Below are 12,166 nucleotides of genomic sequence, written 5' to 3'. Positions count from 1 at the left end.
GGGCCCCTTCCTCCAGCTGCCCACGGAGACAGACCTCAGAGCAGGTGCGGCGTTGCCCTTAACCTGTAGGGACAGGTGCTGCCCGCCTAGGGTTACAGGTGCTTGGCCCTCTCCCTCCAGCCCCCCCCCCCCAGCAACCTTTCCTGCCCCGTCCCTGACCCCACAGGGGGCCCCTGGAAGGCTCAGGAGCACCTCAGAATCCCCGTGACCCAGCCACGCCTGGCCCCAGCGGACCCCAAACATCCCAGGAGCCAGGAGAGACGGGAAGCAGCGCGGATGCAGCAGCCCAGGGGCTGGCGGGGTGGCCCAGCACGCTAGGCCTCTGCCTGCAACGCCCTCATCCCGTATGTTGGAGAGTAAGTTCAAGTCCCGGCTGCCCCACATCCGATGCCGGATGCCCGTCTCTGCTACTGGGCCTGGGGAGGCAGCGGAGGATGGCCCAAGTGCTTGGGGTTGGGAGACCCAGGTGGAGTTCCTGACTTCTGGCTTCACCTACCCGGATATTTGGGGTGAGGGGTGGGGGTGTGAACCAGCCGGCAGGAGTTCTCTCGGAGCCTCTGCCTTTCAAGTAAGTGCATCTTTAAAAAATAATTTAAAGGAGTTCCCGGCATTTCAGCTCCTCCGTTTCCTGGGCTGCTGGCGGTCGCCCGTCCGGTTTTGTCGCGTTCCTCAACGTGACGCACCCAGGGGACACTGCCCACCGACTCACACTGGCACCACGACTCTCCCTACCACGAGAAAAGGCAGCCCCGGGGCCACGCGGGGAGCAGGCGGCTCCGGCACCCGGGCGGTCCGCGCGCACTCGGAGGCCGCGGGTGCGCGCCTTCTCCAGGCCTTACGGTAAGCGCGGCGCACAGGGCAACCACGTGGCGGCCGAGCCGAGGCCCGGCGGGAGCGCGCAGGGTGCACGGCGCGCACCCGCGCCTCCCCTTGGCTCGCGTGGTGGCACCGCAGGCCCGGCACGGTCACCCGGCCCTCGTGGGGACACCTCTAGCCCGGCGCCGCCACCCCAGCGGGGCTCGGGGACCGAGCGCGGCCCAGGCGGTGGTGGCTCGGGCCCGGCGAGCCCACAACCTTCCACGGGCCCCGAGCCCGCGGCCCGCCCTCCCAGCCCCCACGACGCGGGCTCCAGAGGCCTCGGGGCAGGGGTGCAGGCCAAGAGTCTCCTCCTATCTGGGGAAAAAGTTGACTTTTCCGCCACTTCCTTGAAAAGGGTCCGGAAACCCTCAGCGAAGACCCCGGCGCGGGGGCCTGGCAAGCGGGCTGCAGCGCGCGGAATGCGGACCCTTCCCCGGGCCTCCGGAATGGGCGGGGGCGCCGCGGGAGCCCACGAGGGCCGGAGCGCGAGTGTGGCCCCCAGGGGTCCCAGGGAGTGCGGCCAGGAGCCCCGCGTCCTCGCGGCGCGCGCGGGGACGGCCCAGCCCGGCAGGACCGCGGGACACCAGGGCTGCACGTGGCCTGCGGGGTGGAGGTGGGCGCCCACTCTGGGTCCGAGCCGCGCGGGGGTGCAGAGCCGGAATCTGGGGATCCCCTGGGGACGTCGGGGTGTGGGTGGCTCACGGGGCCCCTGGCGATGCGTTCTGCGGGGCGAGGAGCGAGATTTCCCACGGCCTCCAACCCCCCCTCCCAGCTTCTTCCCCCTTGGGAGCCCGTGGGCGTCCCTGGAGGCCTGCGGCTCCGGGGACAGCGGGAAAGGGCCGTCCCCGCCCGCAGCCTGCCCCGCGTGTTCCCGGGGCCCAGGGAGCGGGGTAGTCTGTGTGTGGTTTCAATTAATTGATCGGAGGCGGTGGTCGCGGCGCGGGGGGTGCGGCGTCGTCCGTCCCGGGTGGGCACCGGGACCTGGCCGGGCCGAGTCCGCAGCACGTGGGCCGCCATGCGCCGAGTGGGGGTGGGGGAGCCCTGCGCCCCCGGAACCGCGGGGCCTGCCTTCGGAAGCGTCCTCCAGGGCGACTTAAAGGCTTAACAATGGAAACCTCGCGGAGCTGGAGCCAAACAAGCCCTTTGAAGCCGCTGCCAGGTATGCGGCTGCAGGTGACCGCACCTGGGCGCGCCCGCCCGGGTCCGAGGGGGGAAGGGCAGGCGCCCGCCTCGGGGCGGCCCCTGGGCTCCGGGCCCCGCGCCCCGTCCCCAGCGCCGCGCGCCGGGCGGTGCGTGCTGGGGTCTGCGCCGCGGGACAGAGGTTCGCACAGCCGGGGACGGTGGCGCTCGGGCGCGGGGGGGAGCGGGCACGCGTCCCGAGTTACGTGGGGGCTGCTTCCCGGGGGTGGGGGGCGCCGGCCCTTTGTCTCCAAGTCAACGGGACGCCCAGAAGCGAGAGCTCTCTCGGGGCGCAGCTCCAGCTTCGTGGTGTGTTTTTTTTTTTTTTTTTTTCTAACAAGTGCGGCGCTGACACCGCAAGAAAAGTTTTTAAGTTATTATTTGGAGAGGCAGACGATAAGTGCAGAAGCTGAACACCGCCTCCGTGCGCGCGGGGCCGCTCCCCGCCTGCCTGCCCCGCGCGCCCAGGCGCCGCGCCTCACGCCCGGCGGCCCGGCTTGCACTTTTGCGCCCGTCCCTGGCCCGCGCCGGCCGCCGAGTTCCGCGCGGAGATCTGCCGGGTCCGCCTAGTAACAGCGCGGCGCGGCGATTGGCTCATGCTAATTCCAGCTTCCTGCGGGGCGCGGGGCGCGGGGCGGGCTCCCCGCGGGGCCGCGGGCGCCCAGGGCCCGCGTGGGCGCGCGCCGCCCGGGGCCCCGCGCCGCCAGCCTGCGCGCGCCCACCCGAGCCCCGCCGGGCTGCGCGCGGGGCCCCGCGCACGGCCGCATGCTCGCCCGCGCCGCCGCCGCGTTGCGATTTTATGAATGAAACGGCGGCCGGCGCGGCCCGCGCCCATCCCCCCGGGGCCACCCCGAAGTCCCGGGGCTTCTCCAGTTAAGGAAAGCGCTGTTAAAAATAAAGAAAAAAAGTTTTAAAAAAGTCAAGAATGGGCAAAGTGTCCATTTAGCTTTTTAAAAAACTCAAAGAGCCCAATGGACAGACTACGCTCACTGCGTGATGCATTCTGCCCTGCGGGACCGGGGCCACGCACGCCCGGTTTCTGCTTCAAAATAGCCCGACGCGTGACTCCTCGTGGCGCCGACTCCTCGCTGTCGCCCACGGAGGCGGCCCCAGGGTAAACTCCGAGCCCCCCCACCCCGGTCGCCCTGGGCCCCCAGAACCGATGCGGGCGCGCCCGGGGGTCGCACGTAGTCCCCGGCATCAGCGACTCCCGTGCCCAGCGATTTTTTTATTATTTTTTTAATTTAAAAAAACTGGGGGGTGGGGGGCGGTTAGCAGCACCCGCATCGTGGCTTGGCCGCCTCGCAGTGGCCGCACGTGTGCTGGGCGCGAGGTGTGCGGGGGGACCCCCGCGAGGCCGGGCGGGTGCGGACACGAGGCGGCCCCGGGCGCCAGGGGCGGGACGGAGGCAGCGCCGGCCACCATTTTGGGCGGCTGCCTGTATTTTAACTATCCGAGCGAACGCGTGAGGGGCCACAGTCCCCTTGCCGCGCGCGGGGCTCGCCCCACGGGCGTGGGCCCCGACCCCCCGCACCAGCGCCGCCCCGCGTCCCCGCCAGCGCGCGGGGCCCCGATTCTACACGTGTTCCTGAAAATGAAAGGGGATGCGAGCGCCTCCCGGGGGTGCCCTCGTGGCGCTGCCCCCTCCACGCGGGTGGCCGCCCGCCCCACCCCGCCGGTCTCGGGGGCCACCCCCGCCCCCGCCCTGCGCCCCGCTTCCCCGGCGGGCGGCGGGGTGCGATTTGCATGTCTATGAGCACTCGGCTCCGGGACGGCTCCCGGGCTCGGCCCCTCGCGCGCCCGCCCCCGCGCGCGCCCCGCCCCCCGCCCCCATTCTCTGCCCGGCTTTGATCTCCGCTGAACAGCGGTCGCGTCACTCGGGCTGCTGGGGAGTTTTGTGGAAGTTGCAAAGTCCCGGCGCCTGCACAGCGCTGTCGGCGCGGCAGCGGACGGGCGGCCGGAGCCCAGCGCGCACCCAGCACCCCGCCGCCGGGCCGGCCATGGAGCACCAGCTCCTGTGCTCCGAGGTGGAGGCCGTGCGCCGCGCCTACCCCGACGCCAACCTGCTCAACGACCGGGTGCTGCGCGCCATGCTCAAGGCGGAGGAGACCTGCGCGCCCTCCGTGTCCTACTTCAAGTGCGTGCAGAAGGAGATCCTGCCGTCCATGCGCAAGATCGTGGCCACCTGGATGCTGGAGGTGCCGGCCGCGCCGCTGCTACGGAATCCGTGTTTTCCGAATAAATAACCCCGAGAGCGGGCAACTTCCGACCCGGGCAGGGGCGCGTGGGGGCTGGGGCGGCCCGGAGCGCGCCCCTCTGCAGGCGCAGGGGGAGGGGCGGCGCCGGGGGCCACCGCGGCGGGTGCGGGGTGCAGCCCGGGCGCCCTGCGCGGGCCCGGGGGGAGGGGGCGCGGGTCGGATCTTTAGGTGAATGCCCACGGACACGTATGCAAGTGCCGCTCGTGCCAGTGTTACGCGCCATCTTTGCTCTTTTATTGCAAAGCTAACGCGTTTATTAATCATTGGGGGCGGGGAGCGGCCGGCGGGGCGCGGAGGGACCGCCGCGAGGGTCCGCACGGCCGCCCGGAGCCTGCGGGAGGGGCGCGGGGCCGCGGCGCGGGCCGCTCCGAGGGACCCGGCTCGGGAATCCGGGGAGCCCCTTTGTCCCCGCGGCGGGCGCCGGGACACCCCACATGGGCGGCGTGGGCCACGCGGCGCGCCGGGCTGCAAGGTCGCGTGGCCCCCGAGGCGCCGGGGGGCTCGGCTCCGGGGGTCGTCCCGGGGCGGGCCGGGGGCCTGGGGCGCGTGCTCAGGCCCGAGGGGCGCGCGGGCGTCTTTGAGCCGCTTCTCGCAGCTCGGCGCAGTGCCCTTGCGCCCGAGGCGAAGGGGGGGGTCCCCGAGTTTGAGTTCCTGGGGCTCCCCCCGGGGCCTGCCGCGGGCTCCCGGCCCCCGGCCCAGGTAGAGCACCGCCCGAGGGTCATTTTCAGGGGTCTTCTGCGCGCCCAGTTATTTTTTTAATATTTTTAAATATTTTTTGAAAAGATGACGTCTGGGGAAATGCGGCGCGGCGGCCTGGGACGCCACCTTTGTGTCTCGCGGGCGCGGGGCGAGCGCTGCGCCGGGCCACCGCGGCCCCAGGCCCCCGGCCCCCTGCCCGCCCCCAGCCCCCGAACCCCAGCGGGTGCCGGCCCCGGATACCCCGCGCGGGCCGGGGTCCTGGGGGTCGTGCGTCCGCGCCGGTCGCGCGGGGACTTTCCCTTTCAGTTTCGGGGTGGGTGGGCCCCAGGCACGCGCGTGGCGGCGAGCGCACCCCGGGAAGCCCTCGCCGGCCCCTGGCCCGGCGCCCTCGGGCACGGAGACCCTGGCGCGGGGCGCGGGCGGCGGTCACGGCCCCGCGTCTTCCCGCAGGTCTGCGAGGAGCAGAAGTGCGAGGAGGAGGTCTTCCCGCTGGCCATGAACTACCTGGACCGCTTCCTGTCGCTGGAGCCCCTGAAGAAGAGCCGCCTGCAGCTTCTGGGGGCCACCTGCATGTTCGTGGCCTCCAAGATGAAAGAGACCATCCCGCTGACCGCCGAAAAGCTGTGCATTTACACCGACAACTCCATCCGGCCGGACGAGCTGCTGGTACCCGGGGGGCGCCCTGCGGGCCGCGGGATCCCCGCTGGGCGGGCGCGGGGAGGAGAGGCGCGGGCGGCCGGGCCGGGGCCGGGGCCGGGGCTGGGGGCGGCCCTCGCCGGCGCCCGCCGCTCGCGGTCCGCGGCTCCCACCAAGTTTTCGCCCGGCAGCGGCGTGGCCGGGCAAGCGTGGGCGGCGCGCGCCCCCTAGCGGCGCGAGCCCGGACGGCCTTCGGGCTCCAGGTGGCGGAAGGTGGCCTTTTTTTGTCCTTGCCTGCACAAGGTCGCCTCGCGGTCGCCTCCTCCCGTCTGGATCAGGGACCGTGTGCGGGTTCCTCTCCCCCACCGCGCCCCGCATTCCCTGGGCGCGCCCCTCCCTGTTCCGCCCTCCTCCCCAGGGCCCCCCCCAACCCGCGGAGGGCAGACCCCTGCGCGTGCGGCTCCTGACGCGCGCTGCGCCTTTCGCCCGCTCCCGCAGCAAATGGAACTGCTCCTGGTGAACAAGCTCAAGTGGAACCTGGCCGCGATGACCCCCCACGACTTCATCGAGCACTTCCTCTCCAAAATGCCGGAAGCCGAAGAGAACAAGCAGATCATCCGCAAGCACGCGCAGACCTTCGTCGCCCTGTGCGCCACAGGTGGGGCGCCCCGGCCAGGGCCTCGCGCCCCACCACCGCGCGCCGCCCAGGGGAGGTGGCCCCGGGGTCTCCCCGCCTGCCTGCTCTCCCAGCCTGCCTGGGGGCGGGGGGGGGCCTCTTCCAGCGACGGCCCCCTGTGCTGCGCTGGGCGCGCCTGGCAGCCGTGACCACTGCGTGCCCAGCCGGCTCTGCCTCTGCGGCCGGGCTGCCCGCCCCCACCCACCTCCACCCCTCCCCGTGTCCTCAAGGAGCCTGGACTGCGGGGGCCCCTCCTGGCCTCTCCCGGGCTGGGCCACCTGCCAGGGGCGCCTACAAGGGCGGGGAGGGGAGAGCGGCCGGCAGCGCCTGCACCACGTGCTCGGGTGGCCAGTGGCAGGCGCGCAGCCCCAGTGCGGGGGCGGCCAGCAGAGGAGCTTGGCCGCCTGAGGCCCCGCTAGGGGCGCCTGGGGCCAGCCCAGCTGAGCCTGGGAGGGGCCTCTGGCCTGGCTGCTCTTGGCGCCTGGTGTGGCACTGCCCTGGCCCCAGACCCTGCACGCCTGCAGAAGCCTGGAGGGGTCAGCTGCGCCCCCATGCAACCCCCAGCCCCACTGCTGAGTGCCAGAGGCCTGGAGACAGTGGGGGGAGGGCACAGACGCATCGCCCACCTGCCTCACCCTCGCCGCGCGCTGGGCTCCACCTCCGGCTCTGGTCCGGCCTCCCTCATCACAGCTGTCTGGGCTCACACCTGCGGGCTAGGGGTCACCCCAGAAGACAGGGGGACGGAGCCCCCCACATCTGGCGTGTGCCTCCTCCCTGGGGGTCCAGAGCAAGTCCCGGACCGGCGCAGCCATCTTCCTGGCCGGCCCCTCCCGCCTGCAGCCGTGTCCCACCCTAAGCCGCAGTCCTGCCGGGGGGGTCTCAGAAGCCGGCTCCTGAGCGTGCGAGGCCTCCCTGGCCAGGCGCGGGGGCAGGCGGGCAGGCGGGCAGTCTCCCGCCGGGGCTGCACGAGGGCCGCCTCCCAGACTGTAGGCGGCCTTTTATGGAGCTGAAAGTGGGTTTGGAGAGACACACTTCCCTGGAGATAATGGGAGGGCCGGCTCCCGCACAGCCGCCCTGCACGGAGACATGGCGGCCACAGCTCCCCGCCGGGACCCCAGGTGCTGGTGGGGAGGCGGGCGAGCTGGTGCAGGGGTGCCGCACAGGCCCCGCCTTTGGGGTGCGGTCAGCGGCCAGCAGGCCTGGGCCCCGTGCGGCACAGCTAGAGTGCAGCCTGTCCAGGTTCCCGCTGAGGTGGGGGGACGGCCCCCATGGGAGCTAGCGGGGCCTGGCCCTGGCCTCCACAGCATAGGGGGCTGGGCTGCCCAGTGCACAGCCCACGACTGCTCTGGGCTGGGCTGGGTTAGGTCAAGACGCCCCTGCAAACAAAGCCAGTTCAGGAAGGGGTCTTGCGCCCCTGAGCCCCGTGGCCACGGGGGCCAGGGAGGGAGGCGGGGACAGCCTGGCCCAGCTCCAGCCCAGGGCCCCTCACCAGTAACTCCTGGGCCAGCCAGCTGCCAGGCGCAGAGTGAGCACACAGGAGGCAGGGAGGCCCGCAGAGGGGCGCCCAGGGTGGGGGCAGCACTACAGCCCTCTGCTCTTTCCTGGACCCTGATCCCTGGGGTCCCCCACCCCCGCCTCCCAGGCCGTCCAGGGCATTGGGCCCAGCGTTGCTGGTGGTGGGCAATGGCCAAAAACCCGACCTGAGCCGAGGGCCTGGTGTGGGGCTGGCTTTACCCAGCCAAGGTGGCCGGGAGAGCCGAGCCCAGCCCTGCCGGGGGGACCGGAACCCGTAGGCCCCATCGCAGTGGCCTGGAGGGTGGCTGGTGCCTTGCACAGGCGGTCCCTCCGGGATGTGGTCCCCTGAGGGGCAGGTCTGGGGCTGACGCCCGCCCTACACAGTGGCTGGACTACCTGTTGTGAGCGCCACAGCACATGTCCCCTGCTGTCCCGCCCGCAGCCCAGGCTGCGCCCAGTGCTCGGGGGAGACCCCCCGCTCACGGGCCCCCTCCCTCTCCCTCTGCTGCAGACGTCAAGTTCATTTCCAACCCGCCGTCCATGGTGGCGGCCGGCAGCGTGGTGGCCGCCGTGCAAGGCCTGCACCTGGGGAGCCCCAACAGCTTCCTGTCCTGCTACCGGCTGACGCGCTTCCTGTCCAGGGTGATCAAGTGTGACCCGGTGAGTGGCAGCCCCGGGCGGCCCCCCTTCTCTTCACAGGGGAATCCCTCACAGAGCAGAGCTGTTGGCCGGTCAGGGACAGTTTCCCCCGGCGGGGGCCCAGGTCATCCTAGGGGGGCGGCCCTGGAAGGTTCTGGGAGTGTCCCCACTGGATGCCGTCTCATGTGCACCTGCCTGGCCCCTGTCTGGCGGCACCTGGGTCTCAGGGCATGGGGACAGCGGCTGCCCACCCCAGAGGGGCGGAGCTCACTTCTGCTGTGACCCAGCCGTGCCCCCACCCCGGGGTGGGGGAGGCAGGCCCCAGCCTGCAGGCAGAGCAGCCCCTGCCCCGGCTGGGAGCTGCCCCTCCTCTGCGGGGACCCCAGGACCTGCTCAGCTTCGCCGGCCAATACGTCACGGCCGTGCCAGCCGGCGCTGTGTCCCCGGGCTGCCCGTCCCGCCTGTGGACAGAGGCCGCAGTGACCCCGTGTGGCTCTGCAGATCCCGAGCTGAGGCTGCGCGGCCCCGGCTCCAGGCGCCGGGCCTGGAGGAGGCTGCTGTCTGGGGCGGGGCGGGGGGGCTCCCCGGGCCAGCCGCCACCCTCAGCGGGCTGGGGGGTCCACAAAGGACTCTGGTGTGGCAGAGGGCACATTCTGGAATTTTCTGTGGTGGGCAGAATGTCTAGCCCGTGTGTGTGCCGTGCCGCACACCCTCCTCCCAGCGGATGGCATGGGTTGGGGGTACGGCCACGCAGGAGCCAGATCCGGCTGCAGCCGGGTCTTGAGCCCAGCCAGGCCTCAGTTTCCCCATCTGTAAAGCATGGCTGAGCCCGGCCCCCGAGGGGACGGCTGCTTTCCAGGCCGGGGGCGGCATCCCCAACCCCCGGGGGCCCACTTCCCACTCCGGCCTTGCTCAGCCAGCGCTGAGAGAAGTCCCTGGAGCCCCGTGTGGGTGGCAGCCCCCTCCGCAGGTTGGGGGAGGGAGGCCGGGCGGGGGCGGGGCGGGGCTGCAGGCCCCTCCTCAGGCTCCGCGTCTCCCAGGACTGCCTGCGTGCCTGCCAGGAGCAGATCGAGGCCCTGTTGGAAGCCAGCCTGCGCCATGCCCAGCAGAACCTGGACCCCAAGGCCGCCGAGGAGGAGGAGGAGGAGCAGGAGGAGGCCGAGCTGGCCTGCACACCCACCGACGTGCGGGAGGTGGACATCTGAGGGGCCGCGGACCTGAGTCTCGGGAGGGCGCGTCCTTCTCCGCGTGGGTTTTTTCCCCCTTGCATCTCCAATGTAAGCAGAAGATGACCTGGAAACTACAGAGCGAGCGAGAGATAGTGTTCCGAACCCCGAGGCAGGGAGGGAGTTTTGCTACCAAAATAGAGGACTTTATACCCAATAATCAGCTAGTTTTATACTAAGTGCTTGTGTCGCTGTCAGGAATAGGCATTAACACGAGGCCAGGGTCTCCAGCAGCGGGGACTAGATTTGATTCTCTTTATGTGTTTCAGAAAAAGCAAAAAAAAAAAAAAAAAAAAAAAAAGGCATAAAAACGTTGGGAAAAAAATAGAAAAACTCAACCAAGCATCGGTGAGGTAGAAGAGAGAGCTTCTAGATAGGAACGCGGGTCCCCCGCCTCCCCCCTGCGCGGCGTGGCCGTGGCCGTGGCCTGGGCATGGACGTGGCCGGCGCGGCCACGCCCCTCCTCCCTGCATGTGGTCACTTTATAAGTCGCCTGTGTGTGTGTGTTCTCTCCTGTCCACTCTAGCCACGGTCTGTGGGGCGTCCAGCTTAGAGTAGCATGGGAGCCCCCCCCGTCCCCGAGGGGTCCCCGGGCGCCACCCCCCTCCCCTGCTCGGCTCCGTGGTCGCCTGGGCGCGAGGCGCTGGTCCGAGGCGGCCTGCTCACGGCCAGGCTACGTCCACAGCTATTTTTAATTTTTTTAATTTTTTGTGGTTTTTTTTTTTTTTTTTTTTTTTTGCCTTTTCAACCTTCTGAAACCATTCCATTTCAAGGCACTTTGGTCCGGTGGTTCCCCGGAAGCCGCCCTGCCCATGTGCGCGCGCAGGGCGGTGGCGGGAGGGCGTGCTTGGTTTTCCTGTTGTTGTTCGTGGAGTGGTTTGGGGGTATTGGCGTCCTTGTGGGAGCAGGATGGGAGGTGGTGCATGTGGCGTTGGTCGGTGAAGGGGACGTGGGGAAGGCTCCGTGCCCGCCCAGGAGGAGGGGGCTCTGCAGAGAGGCTGAGGCTCGGCCCCCGCGGGCCGCCCAGCGCAGCGGGAGGCTGTGAACACTAAAGTGTATAATTTATAGCTGCGGCTGAGAATATTTATTGCAGAACACGCTCGTGAGGCCAGTACGACGTATGGAGCGATGCCGTCCCCCTTGATGGGCGGACGCGGGCCGTGGAGGGTGGGTCCCCTCGTGGGCGTCTGCTTGGCGGTGAGCCGATGGCGGGCTGCAGGGATGTTAGGGTACTAGGAGCAGGTTCAGGTTCAAGTTCAGGTGCAGCGTGTCGTCCCCCCCCCCCCCTTTGCAAACAGATTTTCGCCCCACCCCCACCCCACCCCCGCGTGTCCTAGAATTTCTGTGCAGGAAGTAAGGGCTGGAGGGAGTTGGCGGGAGCGAGGAGGCTGAGGCGGGCGGGCGAGGACGCTGGGGAGCCCCCCGGGGACGGCGGCCCCGGCTTCCCGGCGCGGCTGCGAGACAGACCCACGGCGCTTCTCTGTGTCTCTCACGGTGTTTTGCTGCTATTGGCCGGTCCGTTGTTGGTTTTACGGTGTCAGACAAGCCGCCACGTCCTGGCCTGGACTTCTCGCACACGACTGTGGGGAGTCTGTCTGTCCGTGTCTGTCTGTCCCGCTGGGGTCCGTGGTGTCATTGTCGATGTTTCCTCCTTTCTTTGTATGTGATTCATTCTGATTAAATGTGATTATTACTGCTCTATTCCAAAAAAAAAGAGAAAGAAAAGATTCGTGGCTCACATACCTCATGCTTCTCAGCCTTGTGTAGACCCGGTGCCCGGCCGTGGGCCTCGGCGGGCGCCCACGCCCAGCCAGCTGGACTCTCAAGCCGCCTCCCGCGCCGCCACGGGGGTCGCTGTGACGCGTGGGGCTGCGCCCGTCGGCCAGGACGAGTGGAATCGCCTCTGGAAGCTGTGGGAGCTCCGGGTGTCGTCTCGGTGTGACGATGTAAAGAGACGCACGTCTCGGCAAGGCCGCACCCGCCCGTGGGCCCGCCCACGCTTTACCTCTACCGGCCGCGTCGCGGGTGTGTCCCGAGGCCGGGGCGGGTGGCAGGTCTCGGAGCGGACATGTACCCGGCACATTTCCAGCAGAAAACAAATGATGACCGTGACAAAAAGAAAAAAAAAAATGTCTAGAAATAAAATTGGTAAAACCCCAGCGTGAGTGGCACCTCCTTGGCATGGCGGCGCGGAGGGCGGGGTCACTCTGTCCTCCCGTGCTGTGGGTGGGTCGCCGGCATCCCCGGGCTGGGCCGCTGGGCTCCGCTCCTGGTCTCCGTGGCATCCGCGGTGCCGGTGAGCCCTGGGCCACAGAGAACACAGCTCTGGGGGGCCTGGCTCCGCCCCCGGAATTGGGAGCTTGTTCCCCGGAAGGCTCCGGGGGCCTGGGTCGCACCTGCCACCGGTCACCCCTGAGTGGCCAGCAGTGGCCGGGCTGGTTCTCCATCAGCTCTGGGGATCAGCGGTTCCCCCTGAGGGC

The 12,166-nt window shown here is 69.8% G+C and overlaps 1 protein-coding gene across 2 annotated transcripts; it reads left to right on the top strand.

The window, feature by feature from the left end:
• Positions 1-574: 574 nt before the first annotated feature.
• CCND1 (cyclin D1) lies at positions 575-11,845 on the top strand. 2 transcript variants are annotated; one of them, XM_089307332.1, is made up of 5 exons: positions 575-840; positions 5,445-5,660; positions 6,129-6,288; positions 8,333-8,481; positions 9,501-10,028. In XM_089307332.1, the coding sequence occupies exons 2-5, from the start codon at positions 5,490-5,492 to the stop codon at positions 9,663-9,665; spliced, it is 645 nt and encodes a 214-aa protein (XP_089163458.1). In that variant the 5' UTR covers positions 575-840; positions 5,445-5,489; the 3' UTR covers positions 9,666-10,028. The 2 variants fall into 2 exon arrangements, with proteins under 2 accessions (XP_089163458.1, XP_069919867.1); XM_070063766.2 differs by lacking the exon at positions 575-840 and adding an exon at positions 3,913-4,235 and having other exon boundaries at positions 9,501-11,845.
• Positions 11,846-12,166: the final 321 nt, after the last annotated feature.

This window comes from Oryctolagus cuniculus, chromosome 1 (genome assembly GCF_051225735.1).
Source record: "Oryctolagus cuniculus isolate XC-2025 breed Fujian yellow rabbit chromosome 1, ASM5122573v1, whole genome shotgun sequence".
NCBI lineage: Eukaryota > Metazoa > Chordata > Mammalia > Lagomorpha > Leporidae > Oryctolagus > Oryctolagus cuniculus.
Note: the sequence above shows the minus strand (reverse complement) of the source record. Positions and strands in the feature narration are given on the sequence as shown.

Excerpts from the sequence above, each read along its gene's own strand:
- CCND1 (XM_070063766.2), top strand. The coding sequence starts at position 4,038 with ATGGAGCACCAGCTCCTGTGCTCCGAGGTGGAGGCCGTGCGCCGCGCC. Across the intron at positions 4,236-5,444 it reads TGGCCACCTGGATGCTGGAG|GTCTGCGAGGAGCAGAAGTG; the intron begins GTGCCGGCCGCG and ends GTCTTCCCGCAG. Across the intron at positions 5,661-6,128 it reads TCCGGCCGGACGAGCTGCTG|CAAATGGAACTGCTCCTGGT; the intron begins GTACCCGGGGGG and ends CCGCTCCCGCAG.